General features: G+C 37.5%; 1 protein-coding gene across 2 annotated transcripts in view; it reads right to left on the reverse strand.

Moving 5' to 3' along the window:
• Nucleotides 1–22,763, reverse strand: part of GABRG2 (gamma-aminobutyric acid type A receptor subunit gamma2) — a 61,602-nt gene that overhangs the window by 17,799 nt on the left and 21,040 nt on the right. For both annotated transcript variants that reach the window (XM_059483577.1, XM_059483576.1), the window contains exons 2-6: nt 19,539–19,687; nt 17,875–17,942; nt 16,899–17,119; nt 14,283–14,365; nt 13,461–13,598 (exon numbers count right to left, since the gene is read on the reverse strand). In XM_059483577.1, coding sequence (XP_059339560.1) covers nt 13,461–13,598; nt 14,283–14,365; nt 16,899–17,119; nt 17,875–17,942; nt 19,539–19,687 — 659 coding nt within the window. The remainder of the gene's footprint in view (nt 1–13,460; nt 13,599–14,282; nt 14,366–16,898; nt 17,120–17,874; nt 17,943–19,538; nt 19,688–22,763) is intronic.

Here is a 22,763-nt window from a genome sequence, read left to right on the forward strand (position 1 = left end):
CATTCTGTCTGAACGCCCCAGCAGAAAAATATTTATACAAGGAAATACCACTCAAACACCAGCATCTCACTTCCAGTGGGTGCACAGGGAGGTGACTGGGAAGACAGTACCATAAACAAAGAGCCCGAGGGGTGCTGGGAGGGAGGGATACATCTGCTTTTATTGCTCAGCTTCCAGCATTGGACTGACTTTTTTTTTCCATTTCTTTTTAGTGTTTCAATTCCATTTATTTTTAGCTTCCATTAAATATTTTAGGATACTTCATCAGTGGCTATTTAGTTTTAAACCCCCAGAAAACCAGTGCAACTAACCAAGACGAAATTTTACTTGAATATGAGACTCTAGAAGGCAAAACATCGAAGGGCAAAAGTTATACAGAGCAGACCCAAAACAGGGTGGTCACCTACCCAATGTCCTGGGCTTCAGAGAGCTCAGTAAGAAAATATCTCTGAGCACAAGGACTCAATGTGGTAAAATATAAATAGTCCTGTTGGAAAACACTGTGCACTCACTCCCGTGTGAGCTGTGCTTTTCTCCTGCTGGACATGTGGAAGGCCATATAGGAGCAGGCTGCTCCCATTAGTAGGCATGTTTCAAGAAGGGTGCCTTCCTTGTAGGATTTAGAGCTGTAGTTAGATTTTTCCTTGAGCTGAGCTCAATAAAGGAACATCTAAATTGCATGAAGTCACGTGTATTACAGAAATAAGTGATGTGTTACATATATTACTATATTAAATACAGCCATACACACACAACTTCTGCTTTTAACGTACTACAAATCCTACATAGAAAAGCTCAGAATGAAAGGAAAAATATTTTCACTGGATGCATCTGGGTCTGTGTTTAGTTTGACTTGTTTGAGAGTAAGTCATTTATTGTCAACATTTTCTAAGCATCTAAAATCTGTTAAAACCATGCTTTAAGACTATAGAATATAAAGAGATTTACAAATTCCCTAGAAGAAAGTGCTCTAGATTTCAAATCTCTGACTATTAAAAATATGATGTTTTGGTGTTTAGAACTACTTAGAACAATTTTTGATAAAAATATTATGAATATATTTCTTTTACTATTTGAGACATTCTTCTAGAGGAGACTGTTGTGGACCAGTATTTGAGAGGCAAACATGATTTTCATTCTCCTGCTATCAGTTTGCCTGCGGACAAGGCCTGCTCTGTGTGCATATTCCAAATTGTTTCTCGTTTATTAAGTATTTTGTCTTGCAGAAACCAGGTGCAAACCTTCAGCAATGTGCAAATTAATCTTGTTCACAATCAGAGGCAGCAGCAGAAACATCCGCTGGCAAAAGTAGGTGTTGCAAAATTGTCTAAGGTGTGATTGGTGAGGAAATGAAATGGAAAAAAAACCCTAGCTCTAATAAAACAGTTATTTATATGCTAAGAAAGAAGATGGCAATTGTGTTTTGGTGTGTTTTTAACCTCTTTAGCTTTCTAGGAGGGTATTATTGATATTAGATAAAAAGTAGAAGTGTTGAAGGAAAGAAAAAAGCCTTTAAAGCCATTTTCTCTTTAGCTATTAGAAGGGAGAAAGAAAGGATTTTTAAAATCAGAGAAGAAATAAAGACACTAAAGTAGAAGGAACTAGGTTATTATTAAAATAGTAAATAAATGTAAAGCTTGAAAAACCATGAAAGGTTTTCAAGAAACTAAGAAAGAAAGAGCGAGAAATGATGAAAAATGGCAAACAATGAGATGATGTTCTAAAACTGTACTTAATACCAAGAGCAAGGCCACAGGCCTGAAGGGAGAAACAGAAATAAAGAGGATGCTTGGTTTGAAGATCATGCCTCAAAAGAGACAGCTATGAATCATGAATAATTTATACCCAGTTTTGCCATTTGAAGTCAAATAGATCAAGCTTAGGACATGAAAAAAATCTTTAAATACTACAGATAATAATCTTGAAGCTTTAGTTAGCAGCTCCACAGATAGAGGTAGATCTTCTAGGTGTATGTAATCACCCTAGTCCAAATCCTACAAGGTATTTAAATGGCTCTCTCTTTTCAAGAGGAGACCTTTGAAGAAGTATTTGTTTCTCAGGCAGACATATTCAGGATAAAAGTTCACAGCTACTACAAAACTTGTTCCACGTCACAGTGTGTACTGCCATCACATTGTATGTTTTCAGGCCCAAAAGTGCAACCTCTTAATATCTTCTTAAAAGTGAGGTTACAACAATGTGTACCCATTACCCATGGGTAATGTCTTTTTAAGGCTTTTTTCTTTTAGCATTTTAAAACGTTGTGTCCTTGGAAGCTTTTAAAAATGAACTGGCCATTGTGGATCCAAAGCAGTGTGAGGCATGCAGAGAAGGATGGGTTTGGAGTCCCACAGGACTGGTGAGGGAGCTGTGCATTGAGCTGTACCAGGCAGGCTGGGCTGCACCCTACACAGGGCACTGTGATGGGATGGCCCTGCAAGCCAGGTCTCTGGGGGGTCTCCTATGTTATTTTTTTAGAAGTTTGGGTGCTGTGTTTGTAAAAGAGAGGTAAGGCTGCAATAAGTGACAGGCATCAGAGAAGGTTGATAGGCTCCAAAGAGTCTTTCAAAGTGTTTTGCATTGATTTTCTATGGAGGTTGCCAGATTTCAGGGTGGGGTGAGAGGCTGGATGCAGAAATGATGCAGTGATCATTCACTCCCTCTGGGACAGTCATGATGTTACCTCAGATGCCATAAAGAGAGAAGGGTACTCAAAGCCCAAGGCAAAGCAATAAAATTGCAAACATTAACTTCTCACACCCAACAAAAGATTTGCTTTGAAAGGGGCTAATGAGTTTCCTGAAAGTATGTAGGTGTGGAAATGGCATCCAGTGTTATTCAGGAAACAGAGATTCCCTACCAGAAAATGCAGCTCTGCTCCTCCATGGTGCCATGCCCAGCAGCAGGGGCTGATCCTGGCCCAGCTCTGCTGGCCACGTTCCCTAGGAAGCAGTTTGCTGTGCATGTGCACATTCTGCAGGTGGGGGAGAAGGAGGAACCAAAAGAGCATTGAAAACACGGCCTTACTCTCTTTCTGAACTCAGAGGCTTAATTTGTAATATGATTCTCAGTTTTTAATGTATCAATGATAGTGGTGATTTCAAATTGCATCCCAGCAGCTCACAACCAGATCAATTTTAAACATTTTATTATTTCTAGAAGTTCAAAAGAAGGTGACTGATGGAAGTTTTTGAAAAATACATGTTTTGCTCAGGTAGCTTTTTAGGATAAAAACCTTGGTTTTTGATCCTAACATCTCTATGTGAACACATCTTTAAATTTCCAAATGAATGCTGGAAAAGATGAATACAGGTACAAACAAAGTTCCTAAAGCAGCTCTCAACATGAAACAATTCATCTGTTGTTCATTTGTATTGCCTTGAGCAAACAATCTTGTTTTTGGAATACAATTCTGCTATCATGGGAATTTTATCTCAATGAAAAAGAGTTTTTATCTCCAAAGTTTACATTTCCAGAGTAAATTAATTAAATTTCATAAAATTAATGTTCCTCATTGTGCTTTTCTGAAAAGCTACTTTTTCCTTTAAATTTGTCCAAGATTTTTTTTTCATGGGTAGTCTCTGATATTCTCTAATAATAAATTCTTTTGATGAAATTTTTTACCTGTCACCAAAGGTACATTTTTTTTCTCTCAGGGTGGAAAGATATCCAAAGGTTTTCCTATACCTGTGCTTGATAGTATGCTAGTTTTTTCTCTAAAAATTGTCATAGAGTTGTTGACAATCCTTGTTTTTCAAAATAACAATGGGAAGAAAATTAATTTTACTCATTTTCAAGAATACTTTTTGCTTTTTCTATGATGAAATCAAATAATAGAATTATGCAAGAACATTTTTTCTTAGCTCAAACCCTTAGCACTAGAGGAAACTGGAGTCACAGTATGCTGTCATGAGTGCCCTGGTTATTGCTCTTGCATTTGTATAACCAAAGTCAATAAATGCAGTTCCAAGGTTCTGCTGTTCCACCTTAGGATTTTGTCATCGTAAGGAGGAACAATCCATGAGCTTGATTTCAGACCAGGCATTTGCTACCATAAGATAAGAAAGGGAATTTTGGTAAATTACCAGGATGGTTGACAATATTCCAATTTTTCTTCTGGTTTGGCATAAGTATTACTGGGTAGCAGCAGAAGATAATAAAATCAATGCTTTTTGCAAAAATGTAGAGAAGGAAGGTTAAGGAAGGAAGGTTAAGTCAAATTGCTGTTTGTAATTTGAATTAGTAGGGTGTGGATTCACCGTAGGCCTTTTGGAGGGAGGCAAAGAAAGTGAGGTGTTGGGTGTTGTTTTTAAACTGTGCACTGAGAATGGCAGCAAGTTTGTATGGTGGGTTGTTACCTACACAGTATGATTCCACTTCCTCTTCAAAGTTATGCTCTCAGATTAAAATAGAAGAAATTGAGCTCCAATCAGCAAGAGTACATTATTTGCATTAGTCAAAGTTTTTCATAATTTTCTCAATTTTTGGAACAATAGACAACTTTCATAACCCTTTCTATTCTCTAGCATTAAGACACACAAAGAGTGTTGTGGCACTTTATGCATTAAATCTTGAAAAATATTTTCAAATTCTCCTATATAGGGCATGATACAAGAAAGTATTATTACATAAATTTTATCCTGCAGCTCTTTAGCCTTAATTATGCAATCTTCTTGAGAGTAGCAAAGAACTCACTTAACAGACTGTATCACTTTTTGAGATAAGTGGCATATTTTTAGCTTCTGTAATGTACATTGAAATGAGGGCAATTATGCCTTGTTTCAAAAGGCAACGTTAAAACACACACTATTTACAATTTAGAATTTGTTTTAACAATACAAAATGAGGGAGTTAATGTTTGAGAAAATACAATGATGATGACAGCTAGTTGAACATAATACCATTCTTACTGTTAGGCTACTATATTCCTCTGTGAGAATGTCTTGTCAGCCTTGTAAGATGGGATATGGAATTGTAGGTAATATGTATCTAAAAATCTAAGTAGAATATTTTGTAGTCACAAAGTACAGCAGAGAGTTTCAGTAGTTTGTACATCATGCACACATTTTCATTTAACACCCTGGTGTGTTCTTTTTGTTTCTCCCATTTTATTTGATAAAAATAATTAACAATTAAAACTCACTGTGAAGGTCTCTTCAAAGTTAGTGATGTTAATTTAGTTTTATTTCTTTTTTCCATGTATTTTTTTAACATATGGCTGAATTTGAGTATTATTAGCTCCCATGGATGCTGCCTGGCTCTTGTTACATGTGACACAGACTTGTATGTCTTATTTCCAACCAGCCTTTCAATTATATCTATTCAAAGTCAGTGACAACAAAACAGCATCTTAGCTAAGTAGGTTACTAAAAATGCAGTGTAATGACAGGGGTTTGAGAAACTAGAAATTGCACTTGCAAAGTGAAGGGATTTAACTGTGTAAGAAGAGCCTTAGAGGAATATGTTTATTATTTAGGACATATATGTGCCCCAGGCAAAGCAAAATCTATTTCAAATGAACTATCCCTACTCTATACACATTATGAACACTGAGCTGTCCTCATCTTCACACATCCTAATGAATTAATTTTTTCTCCACTGAGAAACGAGGAAGATGGTGAATAACAAAATCAGGCCAAGGGAAGAAAATGTCCAAGACATTATCTTATAATTATTGTACTACAAGCATGGTTTTTTGACATAAAAAGGTTCTGGAAGTGAAACATGAGTACAGAAATTGACCATCAGTACTACACTGATCAGTTTACAGGCTACAGAGATTATCTAGTGCTCTGCAGATGAAAGGATGAATGCTCAGGAACCTTGTGATTTATCACAGGATTGCTTGAACTTTAGTTGTTTGAACAGTGCACTAAAAATATTTATTTTTATCAGTGATTTAAACATGCTTATTACCTATTGCAAAAATGCTTAATACTCAGACTTATTTTAATTCTAAAGTAGTTGTCACTATATATTGTTCTTCACTACTATGTCACCTGTTCTGATCCTTTTGAACCAAAGATTTCTCCCTGCAATTCATTATAATTAAGTTTATCTGCAACTCCAAGAGTGACATTGCAATGATTTTCTCTTGTGATGTTTCTGAAAAATCACTCAGTGGTTGGGGAGGATGATTGCCTTGCCAAACAGGAATTATAGGAGGGAGTTCAGATAATATGTTTTGTCTCAAGGAGTCACCAGTACTTATGAAAATATATTCATAGGGGCATAAGAGGCAGCACAAGAATTTTTATGCTTGGTTATGTCCAGGAAGTGTTTTAAGATATACTCACCCTGTTAACTTGCTGATTTTATCATAAATTAGAAACATTCAAAATTCTAGTTTTACTTTCTTTTTAATAATTCAAATATCCTAAAAGATCTAATTCTTTTCTTGTATTAAATGAACAAATATTATTTAAAGGCAATGTTCTATCATATCTACACAAGTATATTTAATGCAGAACCAATCTTGCCTGTAGCATCTGTGTTTTGTAATTACCCAGAAATAAGTTCAGTGGAAATGCTTGTAAGATCCCACATTATCCCTTATTCTCTGGTTACTTGTATATTAATTCTTTTTATCCTTATCTGACCTTTCTGAAGCTGTTTAAGCTCTAGCAGGCCATGCTTTTAGATACGGAAAACCTTATGAAGGACAGACTCAGAATAAAACCTTGACCCTCAAGAATCTTTGTTCAGTTGGGGAGTTATTATGAGGAGGATTTCAGGCCCCAGCAACCCTTTTCCTCAGGGACAGTCATGATTTTGTTTTGCTGAGGTAAGTCAGTTGCCATTGAGTCTAGGAAAAAAAAGGCTGAATTAATGTCACAGGAATTGGAAGAAATTCTTTAACCTCTCTCAAAAAATGAAAGGTAATCATCAAAAGAGCCTTTCAATTCTTTATATGATTAGGTAGAAGCAGGTGGATTTCAATACCTGAATCTCTATAGATACAAACCTGAACAGAAAAGTCAGATTGTCTCAAACTGAGTTTTTTCAACTTATTGATTGCCTAGGAGTAGTGTTTGGTTTTTTCCTGCCAATTAAACCAAAAGATCTAACCTGTCACTGTGAAAGAGATGGCAAAGTGGAGGAGTTTTGGCTCTGGGTGCTTTCTGCACCAGCTCCAGGGGTGATGTCCCTGCAGCGCCAGCTGTGGCTTCTGCCACGACCACATGGCCCTGCTCTCCATGCAGATCTTCCCCAGGAGTCCCCCAGCAGCCAGCAGGGTGAAGGCAGTGACTGTGCCACACAAACTGGAAACATCATTTCTGTTGTGCTCACAACTGAACACAGCTGAAACCAGCCAAACCCTGGCTATTAATTATCTGTATTGCTTGGACTCACTGGGTTTTGTTGGATGTGGCATTTGTGTTGAATTCCATGGCCTCCATGGAGTTAATTCCATTAACAGGGTTAATTAACAGCCTGTGCTGTTAAGATGCTCCTGGTTTTCCTCTTGCTCTGCTGCCACAGGATGGGTCTACAGTGAAAAGAACCTACAGAGCAGAGGATGAACGGAGAGGTGCTTGAATGACTAAAGTGGGGGAGCAACTGTAGGTTTTTAGCCAAGGGCTGAAGCAGCCAGTACAGAAGGGACTCAAATCTGCCCTGAGCCCTTCCCAGCCATTCCAGGTCAGCCTTGTGTCCTGCTTGTCTGCTCTTCATTGTCTAGTGCCCTGGGAGGTGTCCTGGGAAGCCTTTGGTTTGTCCCTGTAGTCCTGTCTGTCTCTACAGGGATTATGTAAGGATAAATGGTACTGGGGAGTTCTGATTTTGCAGTTCTAAAAAAATATCCATACATAGATCTTGGAAGTCTGCATGATAGGGAGGATTGAAAATGCCAGTTTACTGAATTTGTTTATTCAATCATGTACATTTTAATGTAAATTCTTATTTGCCACACAACTAACCAACTAGAAAAAATGTAGACTATACAAAGGTTAGGGAATGAAGGGAATTGTATTTCAGTTTTATTCTTTGAAGACATAGTCCTGAAATTTAGATTATTTTCAGTGAGCAAATTATTCAACAGTTAAACTTTAGTAAATGTTCATTAATTAATATGATTTGATCCATGACAGACCAGCAGGAGTATGGGGATTATTTTAGAAAAAAAATAGTTGTTCACATTTTAGAAATATCTCTTATCCATTATTCTCCAAAAGAGTATGCAACTGTAGTTATGTTAGACTGGCTTTTATCCCTGAAGAGCAAGATCAAACTGTTGCAAGCTGTCACCATGGCTGAACTCCTGCTCACAGAAGTGTCTGTAACCCTTTTTAACGGTATTATGCAAAAGTCAACTCCTCCTGTGTTTTCTTTCAAATTATTTTATTTGGGTGCAGTAATGTGGTGGTTCAGGCAAGTTAAAATAAGGGATAGTTTGAATAAAAACCAAAATAATTTAGAAGCAAAAATACTCCCTGTTGACTCTCTTACTAGGATAGGTGGCTATTCATAATGGGAGTAAAATCTGAAGGCGTAGTTATTAAATGTTTTAGGGTTATCTTAAGGTGATTAGCTTAGAATTGAGGATTTCCATTGAGGCATCACACATAAAAGTAGGCCTTTCAGTTTATTGTGTTTGCCTTCTGTTTTAAGTGTTTCACTGTGCTACAGAGAGAGTATTCTTCTAGCAAGCATGTTTAAGGTAATAATTTAATATAGCTTTTTCAAAAATAAGGATATTGAGATAAATACCTTCCCATACCATAAAGAGAACAATAAGAATGCATAGAACACTTTAAGTCATCTGGGTTTTCTGACTTGCAGCTTATGCCATTATTTGCTCCTCTGTAAGGTGAATACAAATGTGTTTAAGTTCTGCCAAATGCGAGATGCAGGTAGCAGTACCTTGTACCCATTCAGTAGCTCAGCATCTTCAGACAGGAAATGTTTTGGGTTCTCAGACAGATCTCCCTGGCAATGCCAGATGCTCCAGTCAGCCCATGCTAGAGCCTGAGGCTGTGTGTGGGGCTGGCAGGGATTTCTAGGTGCACTGGAGATCCACTTATGCCCATTTTTAATGTCAGGACTATTTCCCAATGCAGATCTACAAATCTGATTGCAGCTGTCATATTTTGCCTTAATAAAGAAACAGAAGATGACTCCTGGGGTTTTTTGAGCATTATGAAACCTCTGGGGACTGCATATCTGCCAACAGTTCAATTCATTAGGAAACAAAATTGAAATAAAGTATAAAAGCCTGAAAATACATCCTCTTCCACAAAATAATAGCCCTGACTATATTTTCTAGATAAAACAGAAACCAGACCCAGATTTACTTATGTGGTTTAACAGTTGCATCGCAAGGGGAATATTTAATTACCCATTTATCAATTCTGAGCAATGCACCATCTCTAGTGCATAGCTCCCATTAGCTCTCTAAAACATAGAAAAGGAAGAAAATAAAAGGTATTTACAAATACTGCCTGACCAGTCTTGTGGCTCCTCTGCAGTTTATTGAATTGCTATTTATTAGTCTTCTAATGCCTTTGTATCTAATTAAAAATTCAGGACAGGCTCTGTAAATAAGCAGTAGACAATATCTGGCCTAAAAAAAGGAACTACCCAGTCATAGAAATGAACTGGGAATACCAGAAACTCCATCTGTCCTGAATAATTACACATTTACAAACTGTTTTGCATAGTACAATGTTTTATATGTTGAAAACAACTGGAAGAGTGAGTAGAAGTGCAATTTATGTAGGACTTGTATTAAATTAATGGAAACCTATTGATACAATTTCAAGATTTAAGCTACTTCTTTCCTCTTGATCTGTCCTATGATTTCATAAACTCTCCTGATTTTAGGGTTTCCACTATTTTCCTCTCTAGCAGCATTGATCATTGTTATGATTTAAAAACAGTCTGGTTGTTTTACTCCTTTGATCATGAATATTCTTCCAGACTAGTTCCATACTTCCAAGTATTTCTATAGGTCATTTTTTCTAAACTCCTTACTTGCTGTATTCCCCTGCACTACCCTGTCTTTCTCAAAGTATTGCACTTATATAACTCAGATGATATTAAGTCTCAACATGTACTCTTATTGGAAATAATCTAAACTAAGCCAATGCTGTTTACAAAAGGTAGATTTTAGTGTAAAGGCAAAAAACAATGCAGATAATGTGTATGGACTATTTGATTATTTTAATGAAATGTCCATAAGGCAGAAGGTTTATAGTTAACTTTTTCTTAAGAGTCCCCACTATTAGTGGGCTCTTAAATTGGATTCCATTTGCTAAGTTATGTCTTACTGTTTGGTCAGTGACTTTCAAAGAAAAAGTTGCATGTAAATGTTCAGTTTGGAGAGAAACAAGCTGGTACTTCAGGATGACTTACTTCTGATAAGAGAAATAGAGGGATGTTTGTAATATTCCAGTTGGGTTTTTCAGCTGTTGCTGGGATTTTCTGGGATTTGCCAACTAAGGGACAGAATTCTGACATCTGGCCCTTTGAGTTAATCTTGTATTTCTGCAGTGCGTGCAAAGGAAGAGCAGCAGATAAATGTATTAATTTCAGCAAGAGCCATCAGGTCATAGGAAGCTCACACTCAAACAAGCCTTGTCCTTCTCTGCCCATAGCCCAGCCTATAGCTCAAAAGTGCAGCTTTGACATGACACAAAGAGAGTAGTGGAGTTGGTAATGGCCAAATCTCAGCCTTCCTGATTCTCCCTCCAGACACAAAATAAGCATTGCCCTTAAGGATGAGAAGGTGTTGGTTGCTGGGAGGTATAAAGCTGGAAACAAGCATTTGTTTTGAAATTGTGTAGATAGAGACACTGGAGGTTTACTCCAGTTTCAAATGCCTTAATGCTAGCCCCAAGATCCTTTTATTCTCTAACTGTTCGATTTTGCATTCTCTAACACCCCTTCTTTCATTCTGGTTTCTCTGGGGTTTTTTTTTCAACTAAATTTAATTTTGGGGAAGAGTTTGTGGGAGTATAGTATAGACCACTTTCCAACATCTCATTAATTTTCCATTGCCTCCTCCACTTTACCTCAGATTTTATCTCTACCAAAACATTGGCATGAGTTTGTACTGCAATTCTGCACTGAAAGTAATTGCATAAAGTGTCAAGATTATTTTAGCTGTATGGGTACTCAAACTTTTAACTAGGGTACTTTGGCTGCACCTAGGTTGCTATTAAAATTGGAATTTTTTTTTTTCTTACTGTTCATGAAACTTTTGAAAATATGTTCATTCTAAGGGTGTAATTATAGGTAGAGTGAGGGTCTGGCAGAGGGATACAGGACTTAGTGTAGTTTCCAGCATGCTAATAAGTCACTTAAGGAAGCCATGAAGACCCTTTAGGCTCTGCTGGCTTTAAGAAAATATTTGTAGGAAATAGACCAGAGTCATGGCAGCTGCTATATTATTAGGGTTTTTTTCTGCCTTCTATTATTTAGATGCCACACCTAGATCAAAATAAAACCTAGTTTTACATATCTGTGGTTATAAAAAGTAGAGGAGCAATGAAAATCAAGCACAGGGTAACTGCAGCAGAAGAAATAAATACACAGGATATTTTTCCAAATTTTTATACTCAGCAGGCCTGTGAATGCAGCAGCAGGAGGCTGAGTAACTTCCATGTGCTTTTTAACTTAGGAATTGAGTGACAACTTTTCACTGCTTTAAAGCGCATGCTAGCTGCTAGCTATTTTAGTGCAAACAAAATGGACTGGTGTGCGTCATCATGTTAAAAACTATGGAGGCTAAATTATGAGAGTATTCCAGGTGAGCGCTAACAGTTTGAATGACTACACCCTGAAAGAAGAAAGGTTTGCTTTGCATGAGAAAGGAATTTTTTGCCCTTTTGTATTTTACTGTTTATTTCCCAGGATGCACCTCGTTCACATTAACAGAACATTAGAGAAAGTTTTTGAGTCACCAGTGCACTCAATCAGGGTATAGGAAGCTTGTAGCATGTCAAGATTTTATTATTTTCTATCTCTGGTCAAAAATAAAAAGAGTTGATTAGAGAATGGCTCAAGCAGAAAATTAAAGAAAATAGCAAATAGAAGAAACTCAAATTAGGGGTGAAATATAGATAGTTTTCAATGTGGGCAGGATGAGACTGCAAGCACACTTGGGTGCAATCCTGTCATTTGTGCTGTCTGAGGGGAGATGTTTTTATTGCTGCTGATATTTTTGCTTTGAGAGCCCTGTGTAATGGTGGTTATTAGCAGCTATGGTTGGCAAACATGCTGCTCTCCTGTCCTCTTTTGCACCTTGATGTTTGTTTTCCTGAGAAAATGAGAAAAGTTAACTGCTTTCTTCAATGCTTGACTAAATACCTTCCTTGGCTGCAGTGGCAGCAGACTCCATGCGGCATACATGGCTGCACTCTGGTTTTGCCCTGCTCATGAGACTGAACACATCATTGGTGCTTAATGTCCAGAGATTAAGGACTTGGAACTTGAATTAATTCTCCATCTCTTTGCTTGTTCTCCTGTGTAATGTACAGCAGGCTCCTCTCAACTCTAGAATATCCTACTTTCCTTTTTTAATAAAACAGCAATGCCGGCCTTGTAGAAATAAAATGGGTGGGGGTATTTCTGAAGTCAGAATAAACACAGATGCCTGAATTTAAATTAAGAGATTTGCCAGAACTGTAAAGTAAGGTAAAAATTAGAAGCAGATGGAAAAATCGCCAACCTGCTTACATTGCATTGTTCTTTTTGAAATTAAGAAATGAAAGACAAGATATATCATGCATATACAACAACATTAATATGCAGTTCCTCTTTACATCTCTCCTCATAGTAACTGCTTTTGTTTCCATCAAGAAATAAAACAAAACATATAGAAACATGTATTTTTCTGTTTAGTTAGTAGGGTTAAAATTGTATTTTTAATAAACACTGAGTACATCCTCATTTATAATTCTGAATCCCATTGCTTGTTTCCAAGGAGATAGAAATATGAAGGAAGGCCATCTGAGACTGATTTGTAAGGCTGTTCTCTTTAATGAAAGTTGAATGTGCCTTATTTTAGGGAACAAAATAAACTTGGAGCCTCTGTAGTAAAGAAGTTGGGACTTTGAGTTTCACTTCTGTGCAGGCTTACTTTCTGTGCCTGGCAGTGGGAAGAGGATTGTAAAGTGTTCAGTGCAGAGTCAGTTCATCCTTTAGTGGCTCAGTTCTGCTGTTTTCTGCACTGAAGCAGTGCAAGCTCCCTCACCCATCCACCCTTTGTAGCAGTGTCTTCCTCCTGACAGTCAGAGGTTTTTTATGGAGGACAAGAATGGATAGCAGACAAGAACTAATTTTTCTTCCGGTGAGGAATTCAGAAATGCCAAAGGCTGGATGGTTGCATAGATATTGAAAAACCTGTAATTGTTCAGTGCAGAGTAAATGCTAAGTTCTAACCAGACATATCTTTCTTGGTTTTATTCTGTTAATGAAATCCTTACTGAGCCTGGAGGCAAATCCTTCAGTTGTCTTACCTGAAGTAGTCCTCACCACCTCAGATGTGTTTCTGAGTCCTGTGAAGGCGAACTGGTAAAGCCTCCAGGAGCGCGTGTCCCCCACCTCCACCGAGCTGCGCTTCCACTGGTAAATGATCTCTTCTCTGGGGTAGCCATCTTATTGCAAAGGAAAATACACACAGCTTGGTTTCATGGCCACTGCTAGGTTTTAGGGTGCTTTGGGGAGTAAAAATACTACTAGCTATTTCTGGAAAAAACTGGGGAAGCATATTGCAAGTAAATTATAGATATGTTTTTCTCAAGTTACTTACTAGTGCCTTTTACTTAATGACACATTTTATTAATTATAAATTATAATAGCACTTGAGATAAATTTTTCAAAAATAGGTTTTTCACTTTTGTGGACCTAATAAGATGCAATTTTGCCCATCCTCCAGATGTATTTGCAGCTGGACCAGGAATTCGCACCTTGGTCTAACCACAAAATGCCAAACTCTTGACTTCAACTAGTACAATACTAGTTCTCTCCATGCACGGAGAGGAAGTGAAAGACCGGGACACCTTGATGCTGAAAGTAAAAGTTTCTTGTTTTATGGTCAAATATAAGCAGAAATTAATCACATAGGGTCCAGATATTTTATAATTTTTCATAGCGGTCCTTAATGATATTTGTGAACATATATAATACATGAACTGAAAAAAAATCAAAATAAAACTAAAAATCAGTAGGGTATGTCTAACTAAGAACATAACCTTCACTGACTCTAGGTATGTAAAAATAAATTTATATTAAGTTTAGTGTGGGTCAGAAAAAGGAATATTTTTAAGCATGTTACTTACAGCTTGAAAATTCCAGTGGGCAGGAGTGGACATCCATTGGGAAGTTGTGTAACTGTAGCTGACACTCAGCATCAATTGTCAGCCTGAGGAGAAAGAGATCAGGAGATATATATATATAGATATATATATATATATATGTATGTATGTATATATATATGTAAAGTAAACTATTGCTATCTATGTAATTACTGGAATATTCCAAGCATAGGAAGACATCGTGGTTACTGATAAGCAATATTTCTTTTTTGGTTCCATAGACCTTGATCATCTACTTTCTGGACTGTGTAATGGAAGAAGGTATTAAAGTTCTGTTCCTGTGCACCTGAAATGGCAGCATTACTCATGACTGACAAATCCATAGGTAGGTAGATATACAGGTCATCTCATGAGCAGTGACAAATCTTTGTGTCACAACATGCCATAAAGCATTAAGAAAATGTATTTTATGTGACAAAGATTCTATTTCAGAAATGATGGATGGGAGTCCAAATTTAGACATCTGCATCCAAGACAGCCATCCAGACTCCCTTCACAGCTAGTGCAGAGGCATTCTGAGGATACACTTCCTCTCACTCCAAAATAAGACATTCAAATTTAATCAGAAGAAAAATGTACCAAAAGGTGTTTGTCTCCACTGAATATTAGGAGAGTCTCCCTGATAACTCAGGTAGTGTAGGTGCTAAGTTCAGGTAAAAACAATTACTCTAAGAAATCCCTAGTAACATGAAATGTACCCTCTGGTGTTCCTGCTAAAACCTCCACCATTTTTCACTCACTCCCTGCCCAGCCATGAGCTGCAGGATACTTGGACTTTGGAAGAGAGGGAAGAGGTGGGGTGAGATAAGGAAAAAGGAAAAGGATGGGGTACAATGTTTGTTCCACAAGGTGTGTCTAGGAAAGCTGCAGATTTCTGGTCTTTGCTGATTCTGGGGTGTCCAAAGGATGAATCCTGGTTTGCCTCCACGTTCTTGGATGAAGGTGTTATGGGCAAATGACCCTGAGTCTCATCCTGTGGGATGCAGAGGAGTGCTGGGACCACCAAGTTAATGGTGGAGTCCAAAGGCAACCTTTCTGTGTTAGGAATTTGGGAAGCAATCTAATTTCCCTGTTTCTCTTCCTCTTGTCATTTTCATCATCTCCGGTACCACGGATACTTGGTTTCCTGCTGGGCAGGTGGTTCTTAAACCTGGGGGAGGTGACTGAGAAAACTCAACCAGCCCTTCTGGATCCCTCCTGAGGACAGAATCCCAGCTGTGTGATACTATCACATTTCATTTCTGGGTTAACTGTGGTTAAATCCTTGGTGCTTGCTGTGACTCACCAGCACAACTAAATATACATTCAAAGCAGATACCTGTTTGCAAGTGCTACCAGATACATCTCTTTGTAATGAGAGAAACTAAGGAATTTGAAGAGAAAGATAAATTTGGACTTGTAGCCAAGTCCAAATTTAACATTTATAAAGTCGATCTAGGCTCATCTTTATCAGATTAACTTTGATTTGCATTGGATTTCAATTCTTATTATTCTAATATGCAATAAATGTAAAGTAGCTATGAAATAAAACTCTTTTATAATTCAGACAGTTGCAACATTAAAAGGTTGTCTTAACCAATGCTTCACATCTACTCAGTAAAATTATGAGTGTACTTTTCTTCAAAACTTTATTTTTGGCCACCAAGAAAGTAAAAGCAAAATAAAACTTTGACAAAATGTAGTCTAAACCTCAAATGTCTATCATCTGATATGCTTATGTCTATCATCTTTGATTGTATAATCTCATTTTAAATTATAAATTCTCTTGAAACAGTGCTATGTTTATCTATATTTTACATAAACCCAAATATTATATCACATGTAAGAAAAAGTATAAAAAACACTCCCACAGGATTTTCACATTTACAAAGTATATTATGATAATTTGGAATATGATATTTGAGTTGTTACCTATGGCATCCACATAATTATTGAAAAGGTACTTTGTCTTAAAAGAAAAACCATGCGCACGACTGAGGAACCTGTACAGGTGGAGTACATCAAGTTCAGTTCCATGAAAATTTTGGTGGAATGGGGCATATCCATAGGCTTGAGTTAAGTACTGAATGCTGGGATGACAATCTTATTAGTCTAAGATATTTGAGGAATAAATTGCTTTTTCAGGGTGGAGTTTCATCAGATTAGATTGTAATCAATTCAGAATAAGAGGCCTTTGATGTAAGTAGTAGCTCCTTTTATACCATCTACTTAATTCAAGGATATTTCACATTTATCAGTTTAAAACAACCAAAAAGCAGAAGGGACCAAACCAAAGGTAAACAATAGAACATACTTGAAAATTAAGACTAATTGCTATTAAAATGTCTATGTTGATGTTATTATAGGGAGGTGATGACTGTGGAGCAAGGCAGTACAATCTATAAGAAGAAATAAAACTTCTTATCGTGCCAATATAAAATAAATTTCATACAATTGATGTCTTCTAAATTCTTCCCTTTTCCAGGGTTGTTTGCATAAATTTATAGGAAAACTCAGTATTTTTTTCCCTTCTGGTTACGTCAAATGACTTTTCTCTTTGGCTTTCCTTAGCGAAAATGTAATTAAATTAGGTATAAATACCTCAAAGTGTACAAGACTCTGCCGTCATTCCAGATCCTGAGCATCCTATTAGGAGTTGTTATCCAGTGAGCATCAGCCTTCTTGGAATTTCGGAAAAATGTGTCTGGTATCCAGATCTTCCCAACCATGTTGCTGTTTAATCTGAGCACTTTTATAGTGCTGTTGAACTTCAGACGTCTGTCATACCACGTTTGGGCGAAAAATATATCAATTGTATATTCCTGTTGTGTTAACCAGAAATACTGATGAAAACATAGCACTCAGCATTCCACATAACTCCTGATATGCTTTCCTTAATTTCATATGAAAAAACTGGAGCTACAGAAGGTGATACTAGAACTGATAAAACCAATTTCTTTTGGGGAAGTTTTGAGGCAGGTTTTACCAAAGATTGTTTTAGAACAATTTATTATTTTACCATTGAGGATAAAACTAAGGTGCAAGTAAGTGTTATATGCACCTTTCTAATTCTGTGTCCCCACATCTCAGCCCACACGGGCTCAGGACAGAGAACAATTATTATTTCTTTGGACCTAGGACAGGAAAAGCTTGAGCCAACTAATTGCCCGTGCCCCATGGTTGATCTCAGAAATGGTGAAGTCCCTGCAGAAGTTCTAGGCCTTTTACTTATTGTCTCATGGTGGCAACAGTGGTAATATCACTCATTAATGGTTTTCCTAATTTTGTAGCAATCTGGAAGATTGGTTTTTCTGGAGTTAAACTGTTGCAAAGCATTTGAAAGCAGAGCACATAAAAATGTGAGGATAGGTTAAAACAATTATTTTTGCATTAGCAGCTTATAGCTCAGTTTTCTGACTTGTACAGATTTATAGCACATCAAGTCCTCCCATCCATAATTAAAATGAGATTTAAAAAATAAAATAGGTATGACACAACATTAAGAACTAATGGAAGCTTTGTAATGTCAAAATGATGGAGACTTTGTAACAAGGCAAATGGGCAATCCTTTACCTACCATATTGATAGCATTCACGGGGCCAATGCTATTTACGTACATGTCAGTGTGAATTATTGTCGGTTTAACTGCAAGAGAAACAACAAGAATCAGTAACCAATGAAGGTCAAAATCAACTACATGAAAGTCAAGCAGGAGCATGTTACTATGGCATCTCTCCTCTGTGGTTGCCTCACATTTAAATGTGCATATAAACTAAATACAAATTTGCAACCGTGTCTTCAGTTCTAAATTAGTTGGAGATGCTTTGGACAATTTTTTTTATCATTTATTCTATCAAAACCAATTCCCTTATGCTATGAGAACAAACACTGACACCAGTGCTCGTAGCCTAGAGAGGCTCATCTGACTGAGTCTACATTTTGTCTCAGGTCAAAGCAGAGCATCAAAACAAAACACTATAAACAAAAGCAAATTTATTTATCTTATGATGCTTTCATCACTTGTTTTACATTGTAATGCCAAATGCAACATGACTGCTGTGGCCTGAATAGGTGGCTGTAGAAAAGTAACAATTCTGTGAGACCAAAGCCAAAATACTTAAGGCTCTAAAGCAGAAAATAAGAATTGTTGTGTTAATTTCTTTTGAAATCACTCCATTTCAGCTTTGTTATTCTTATATATCTTGGCTACAGCATGATTGTTTTTATCCCAGATGATTTTAGGAATGCTTTACTTCTTTTCTGTTTCTAAAGTCTTGGTTTATGTGAAGACCAATTCTTTTGTTAATTTACACTGTATACATACACTGAAGGTTAAAGACTCATGTTATCCTTCACTGTGAAAAATTCCTTATTTTATAGGCCACTATAAACTTGTTAGCTTCCTTCGTTGACCTTGCTGCTCTCTGCTTTCCTCTGTCTACCTCATCCATGAATTCCATGACTTTTTCTATAATCTTCTTACTGCTGTATCCTCCTCTGCAGAGGTATTGTCTGCCTGCTCTGTGCTCTCATGGGGCTTCTCAAACTGACTTTCAGCAATTCAGGGAGATTTTTTTCTTGGGGTTACCTCAGTAATCAGTGGAGAGGAAGATCCCTCCAAAAGGTGATTGAGTCAAATAAGATTTCCATTCTGAGTGCAGGCTTGGCTCTATTTACCTGCATTGGCTGTGGGAACCATCTGGGCAGACTGGCATTGCTTGACTGCAGTTATCTTTTGTGAACCTCCTCCTCTGTGCCCAATTCTGTCACCTCCTGCCCAGGCTGCATAAATCTGTGCAAGCCTGCTGCTGTTGGAGGCTCTGTATCCATCACATCATAAAAGGATTAGGCTGTATTAGCCTCTTTTTGCCTTTCTTTCCATTGTATTATTTGTGGTTCTCTGACAGAATCTCTTAGGTACAAAAAAAAAAATAAAAACTTGCTTTGTCTTTCCCCAGAAGTTTAATTCTGAACATCATATGCAGGTAAATCATCACAAGCTGCCTGATTCAGCAAATTATAGCACTCTTATTAGATGACTTAGGATAGATTCAGCCATCTTAATTTGTGTCAGCTTCCAAAATCATTACTAATTTACATGCCTCTGATGTTTTTCTGCATTGCATTTTAGTCTTGTAACTACTTTGAATTGATTCTGCTTCCTGAGTAGCATAATATGACATGAAAACTCTTTCTCTTCACTGCTTAATCAACAGTGATCTAAAACAAAAACCAACGTACCTCCTATGTCAGGTCTCAATTTGTTGTCATATCCTTCCAGCAAACCATTTAAAATAAGAGTCACATCGCTCTCATGGACTTTGGGAGTCAAAACCCAAGTCTTATTTGTAGTGTAATCTTCATAATCATCATCTCCCTTTTGTGTGGAGCTATTAAAGAGACAAAAATGAAAAGAAGAAAAGCCTTGAAAGATACAAATTTGAAGGTAATTTCTTTAGAAGACAACACAGACACATTTAACATTTTAATAATACTGTAAAAACATTTTACAAATGTCTCATTTTCAAAATTAGACTCTCAGTAAAGATGCCAGATAACAGCTGAGGTTACAGTTCATTTTATCAGCATTTCCTTTTAGTACGGTTGAGATCACATTGTCTGTTCAGAGGAACATCAGTGCTTATCACCTTTGTCATGGCTATTTTTTCTCTCATTGACTCAGGTGGGACCTGTTATGAAACAAATCTGTCACTTAGTTTATGCAACTCTCCACCAAAATATCACTTATTATGTACACGTTGTTCTTTACTTCTGTTGGACAGAATGATTTGATGAAACACATTACTGACAAGACCAATAATTACATTTATTCAGACAAACTTCTGCAGCCTTTCTCCACTCCGATGAACTTGAGTTTATTGTGCATTTGGAAAGTTGAGCACAAATTTTTGCCAAGGGTTTTCCTTTTCCCTTTTGCTAACCAGAATCCACAGAGGGTGAAAAGTTTGTCTGCTGGGCTTTTTTTGCTCCTCAGAACTATGACAGCAGTTCTAATTCAACCTGCTTACTACAGTAAAAAAAGCAAGTTCAGAGTCAGAAATGTGCAGACTAGTCTTAATGGATGTTTTGTTTTCCCAAAATCAGTGCCTCCAGTTCTAGAGGAGAACATTGAAGCTACTTTAGAATATGACATAATCAGATATTTTCATTTCAGAATCTTAGTGGTAATCAGCTGAACAGTGCTAGGCAACTCTGGTTTTTTGCATAATATGCCAGTGCCCTTCTTCCCTGCCCTGCTTCTGTGCAAAGTTTACACACTGCTGGCTAGATATGGAATATCTTAATGATACTACAAACGTCGAAAGCCAGTGTATAGTGTGATAGGGTGGAAAGCAGAAAAATTATTTTCCAGTTTCAACTAGAATCTGGAGTGGGAAAGAGCAGAGAGAAGCAGATTCTCATGGGAGCTGGATCTTCTGCATGGCACACAAGATTGAAAGAGGCCCGGCTGGCCATGGCCATGGGTGTGGTAGGGAAGGGACCACTCCTCCCAGAGCCTGAGAGCACCATTTTGTTAACAGCAATCTTTGCTCAGCTGAGGCTGTGCCTGCCTTTCCCTGTAGCGCTCTCCTGCTGCATCCACCTTGTAGCACCCAGAGCGGCCCAAAGGCTTTCCAGTGTTGGCGTCTGGGAGCTGTAAGCCAACAGCACAAACAGAGTCTCACTAGGAAAGAGGCTTTGGGCTCTTTCTTCCCCTGGGCACAGCCTGACAGGAGAGCTGCAGCTCTTTCTGCCTCTCAGTGTGGGATGCTTCCTCCCAGGAGGTGCTGAACAATTGAAGGGACAATTGAAGCAGCCTGAGACTGCACAGAGCTGTAGCAAATAGCAACGTGCAGCATGGAGAGAGAGCTGGGCTTGCTGTGAGTTGAGCTTGGAAGCTGCTAATGAATCTCATCTCCACCTTTGTTAGGTGTGCTGGGCACCAGGCACTGACTGAGCCTCCAGGCACCACCTCACCCACACTGCACCAGCCATGGGACCCTGGGGGATTCCCAGATCAACAATTGGCAATGCAGCCTCTTCAGTCTGGCTGCACAAGCCTGGACTTGCAGTGTTTTATTAGGAATCAAAAGCAAAGTTTTAATTGGCAATATGGTCCATAGTATTCTGCTGGTACTGACAAACAGGCCAATTTAATTAAATTGGGAGGATTTCTTTTTATTATTCAGTTGTCTGGAGTTCAAAGATCTAATTGTAATTCAGAGAAACAGAATTGAAGCCAAATTTTCTCTCCTGAAGGAAAGGAAATACTTCTAAATAAAGTCTTTGCAAACAGAAGGCACTAGATTATATGTTTTCAAACTATGCAAAGTGAATGAAGAAAAATAACTTTATTTATAAAAACCTTATTCCTGTTTTATAACCAATTAAACTACCATTCTCTCAAAAGAATATGTTTTTCTGAATGGAAAAGAAAAATAAATCAAATGCATTCTTTCACAAAGGCAATATGTTTCTGAATGTCAGTGCAATGAGACAGCTTCAAAACTCAAACCAGCTGAGCAGTAGAGTTTGGTCCATTGACAGTGCAAGATTAGAGGTATGTTTGGCTGGAAGTTTTCTCAGATCTAGAACAACCTAATTGAACAGCAGCCCACAGGAACTGAAACTTCGGTTCCTTCTTGGGAATTATTTGTATGACAGAAACAGCTGTTTGTTTGCTCATCTCTCATCTCAAGCCATTTTGGCAGTTCACATCTCCAAAACCAGCAAATACTTTGTGAAATTAGTGCGAGACAGAGGAGGGAAAACACAGCCAATGTAGCTGGGGGAAAATGCTACTGAATTCCAGCTTTTATGAGAATTCCGCAAGGATCAGAAGTGAGCATGGGTATGCACTTTTCTGTGTAAACCTTCTTTCCAGCCAGAAAAATCAGAGATGCTTCTCTATCCATATGAGCAGAGCTTTAGCCATCCACTGCCATTAATACAATGAAAATTATAATGACAAAGCCCTTTTCATCTCCTTAAGATTTTTCAGTCCTTCTGATTATATGGCTGAAATTTTGCAAGTGCTTTTATGTCCAACCCAAATTTGTTAAAGCCTAGATTATACCCAAATGCATATTGAAATCTATTTTTATTTTTCTGACTGCTAGAAATTTTCAAATCTAGTAATATAGACATGAAGAGAAACACATATTTACCTATTTGAAGATTAAACTTTAATTTTCTGAAGGTTGAACTTTTCGATACTGATACAAGATTTCGCCATTTGAGATATTCCCAGTGATATTAATGCCACTGCAAGATATCTGCAACACTGCTTTACCTAAATCCATAAATCCATACATTTCCTTGATGGAAAAGAGATTACTTAGGAAGGTTAGAACCCAAGCTTGAAACTTCAAGCCATAGAGTAAATAAAGTTGAAGGCACTTTTGGAGGTCATCTGGTCCAATCCCTTCTCAGTCTGCCAGCTGAGTCTGCATGTGGTGGCTCTGG

The sequence above is a fragment of the Ammospiza nelsoni genome, chromosome 16 (genome assembly GCF_027579445.1).
Source record: "Ammospiza nelsoni isolate bAmmNel1 chromosome 16, bAmmNel1.pri, whole genome shotgun sequence".
Classification (NCBI taxonomy): Eukaryota; Metazoa; Chordata; class Aves; order Passeriformes; family Passerellidae; genus Ammospiza; species Ammospiza nelsoni.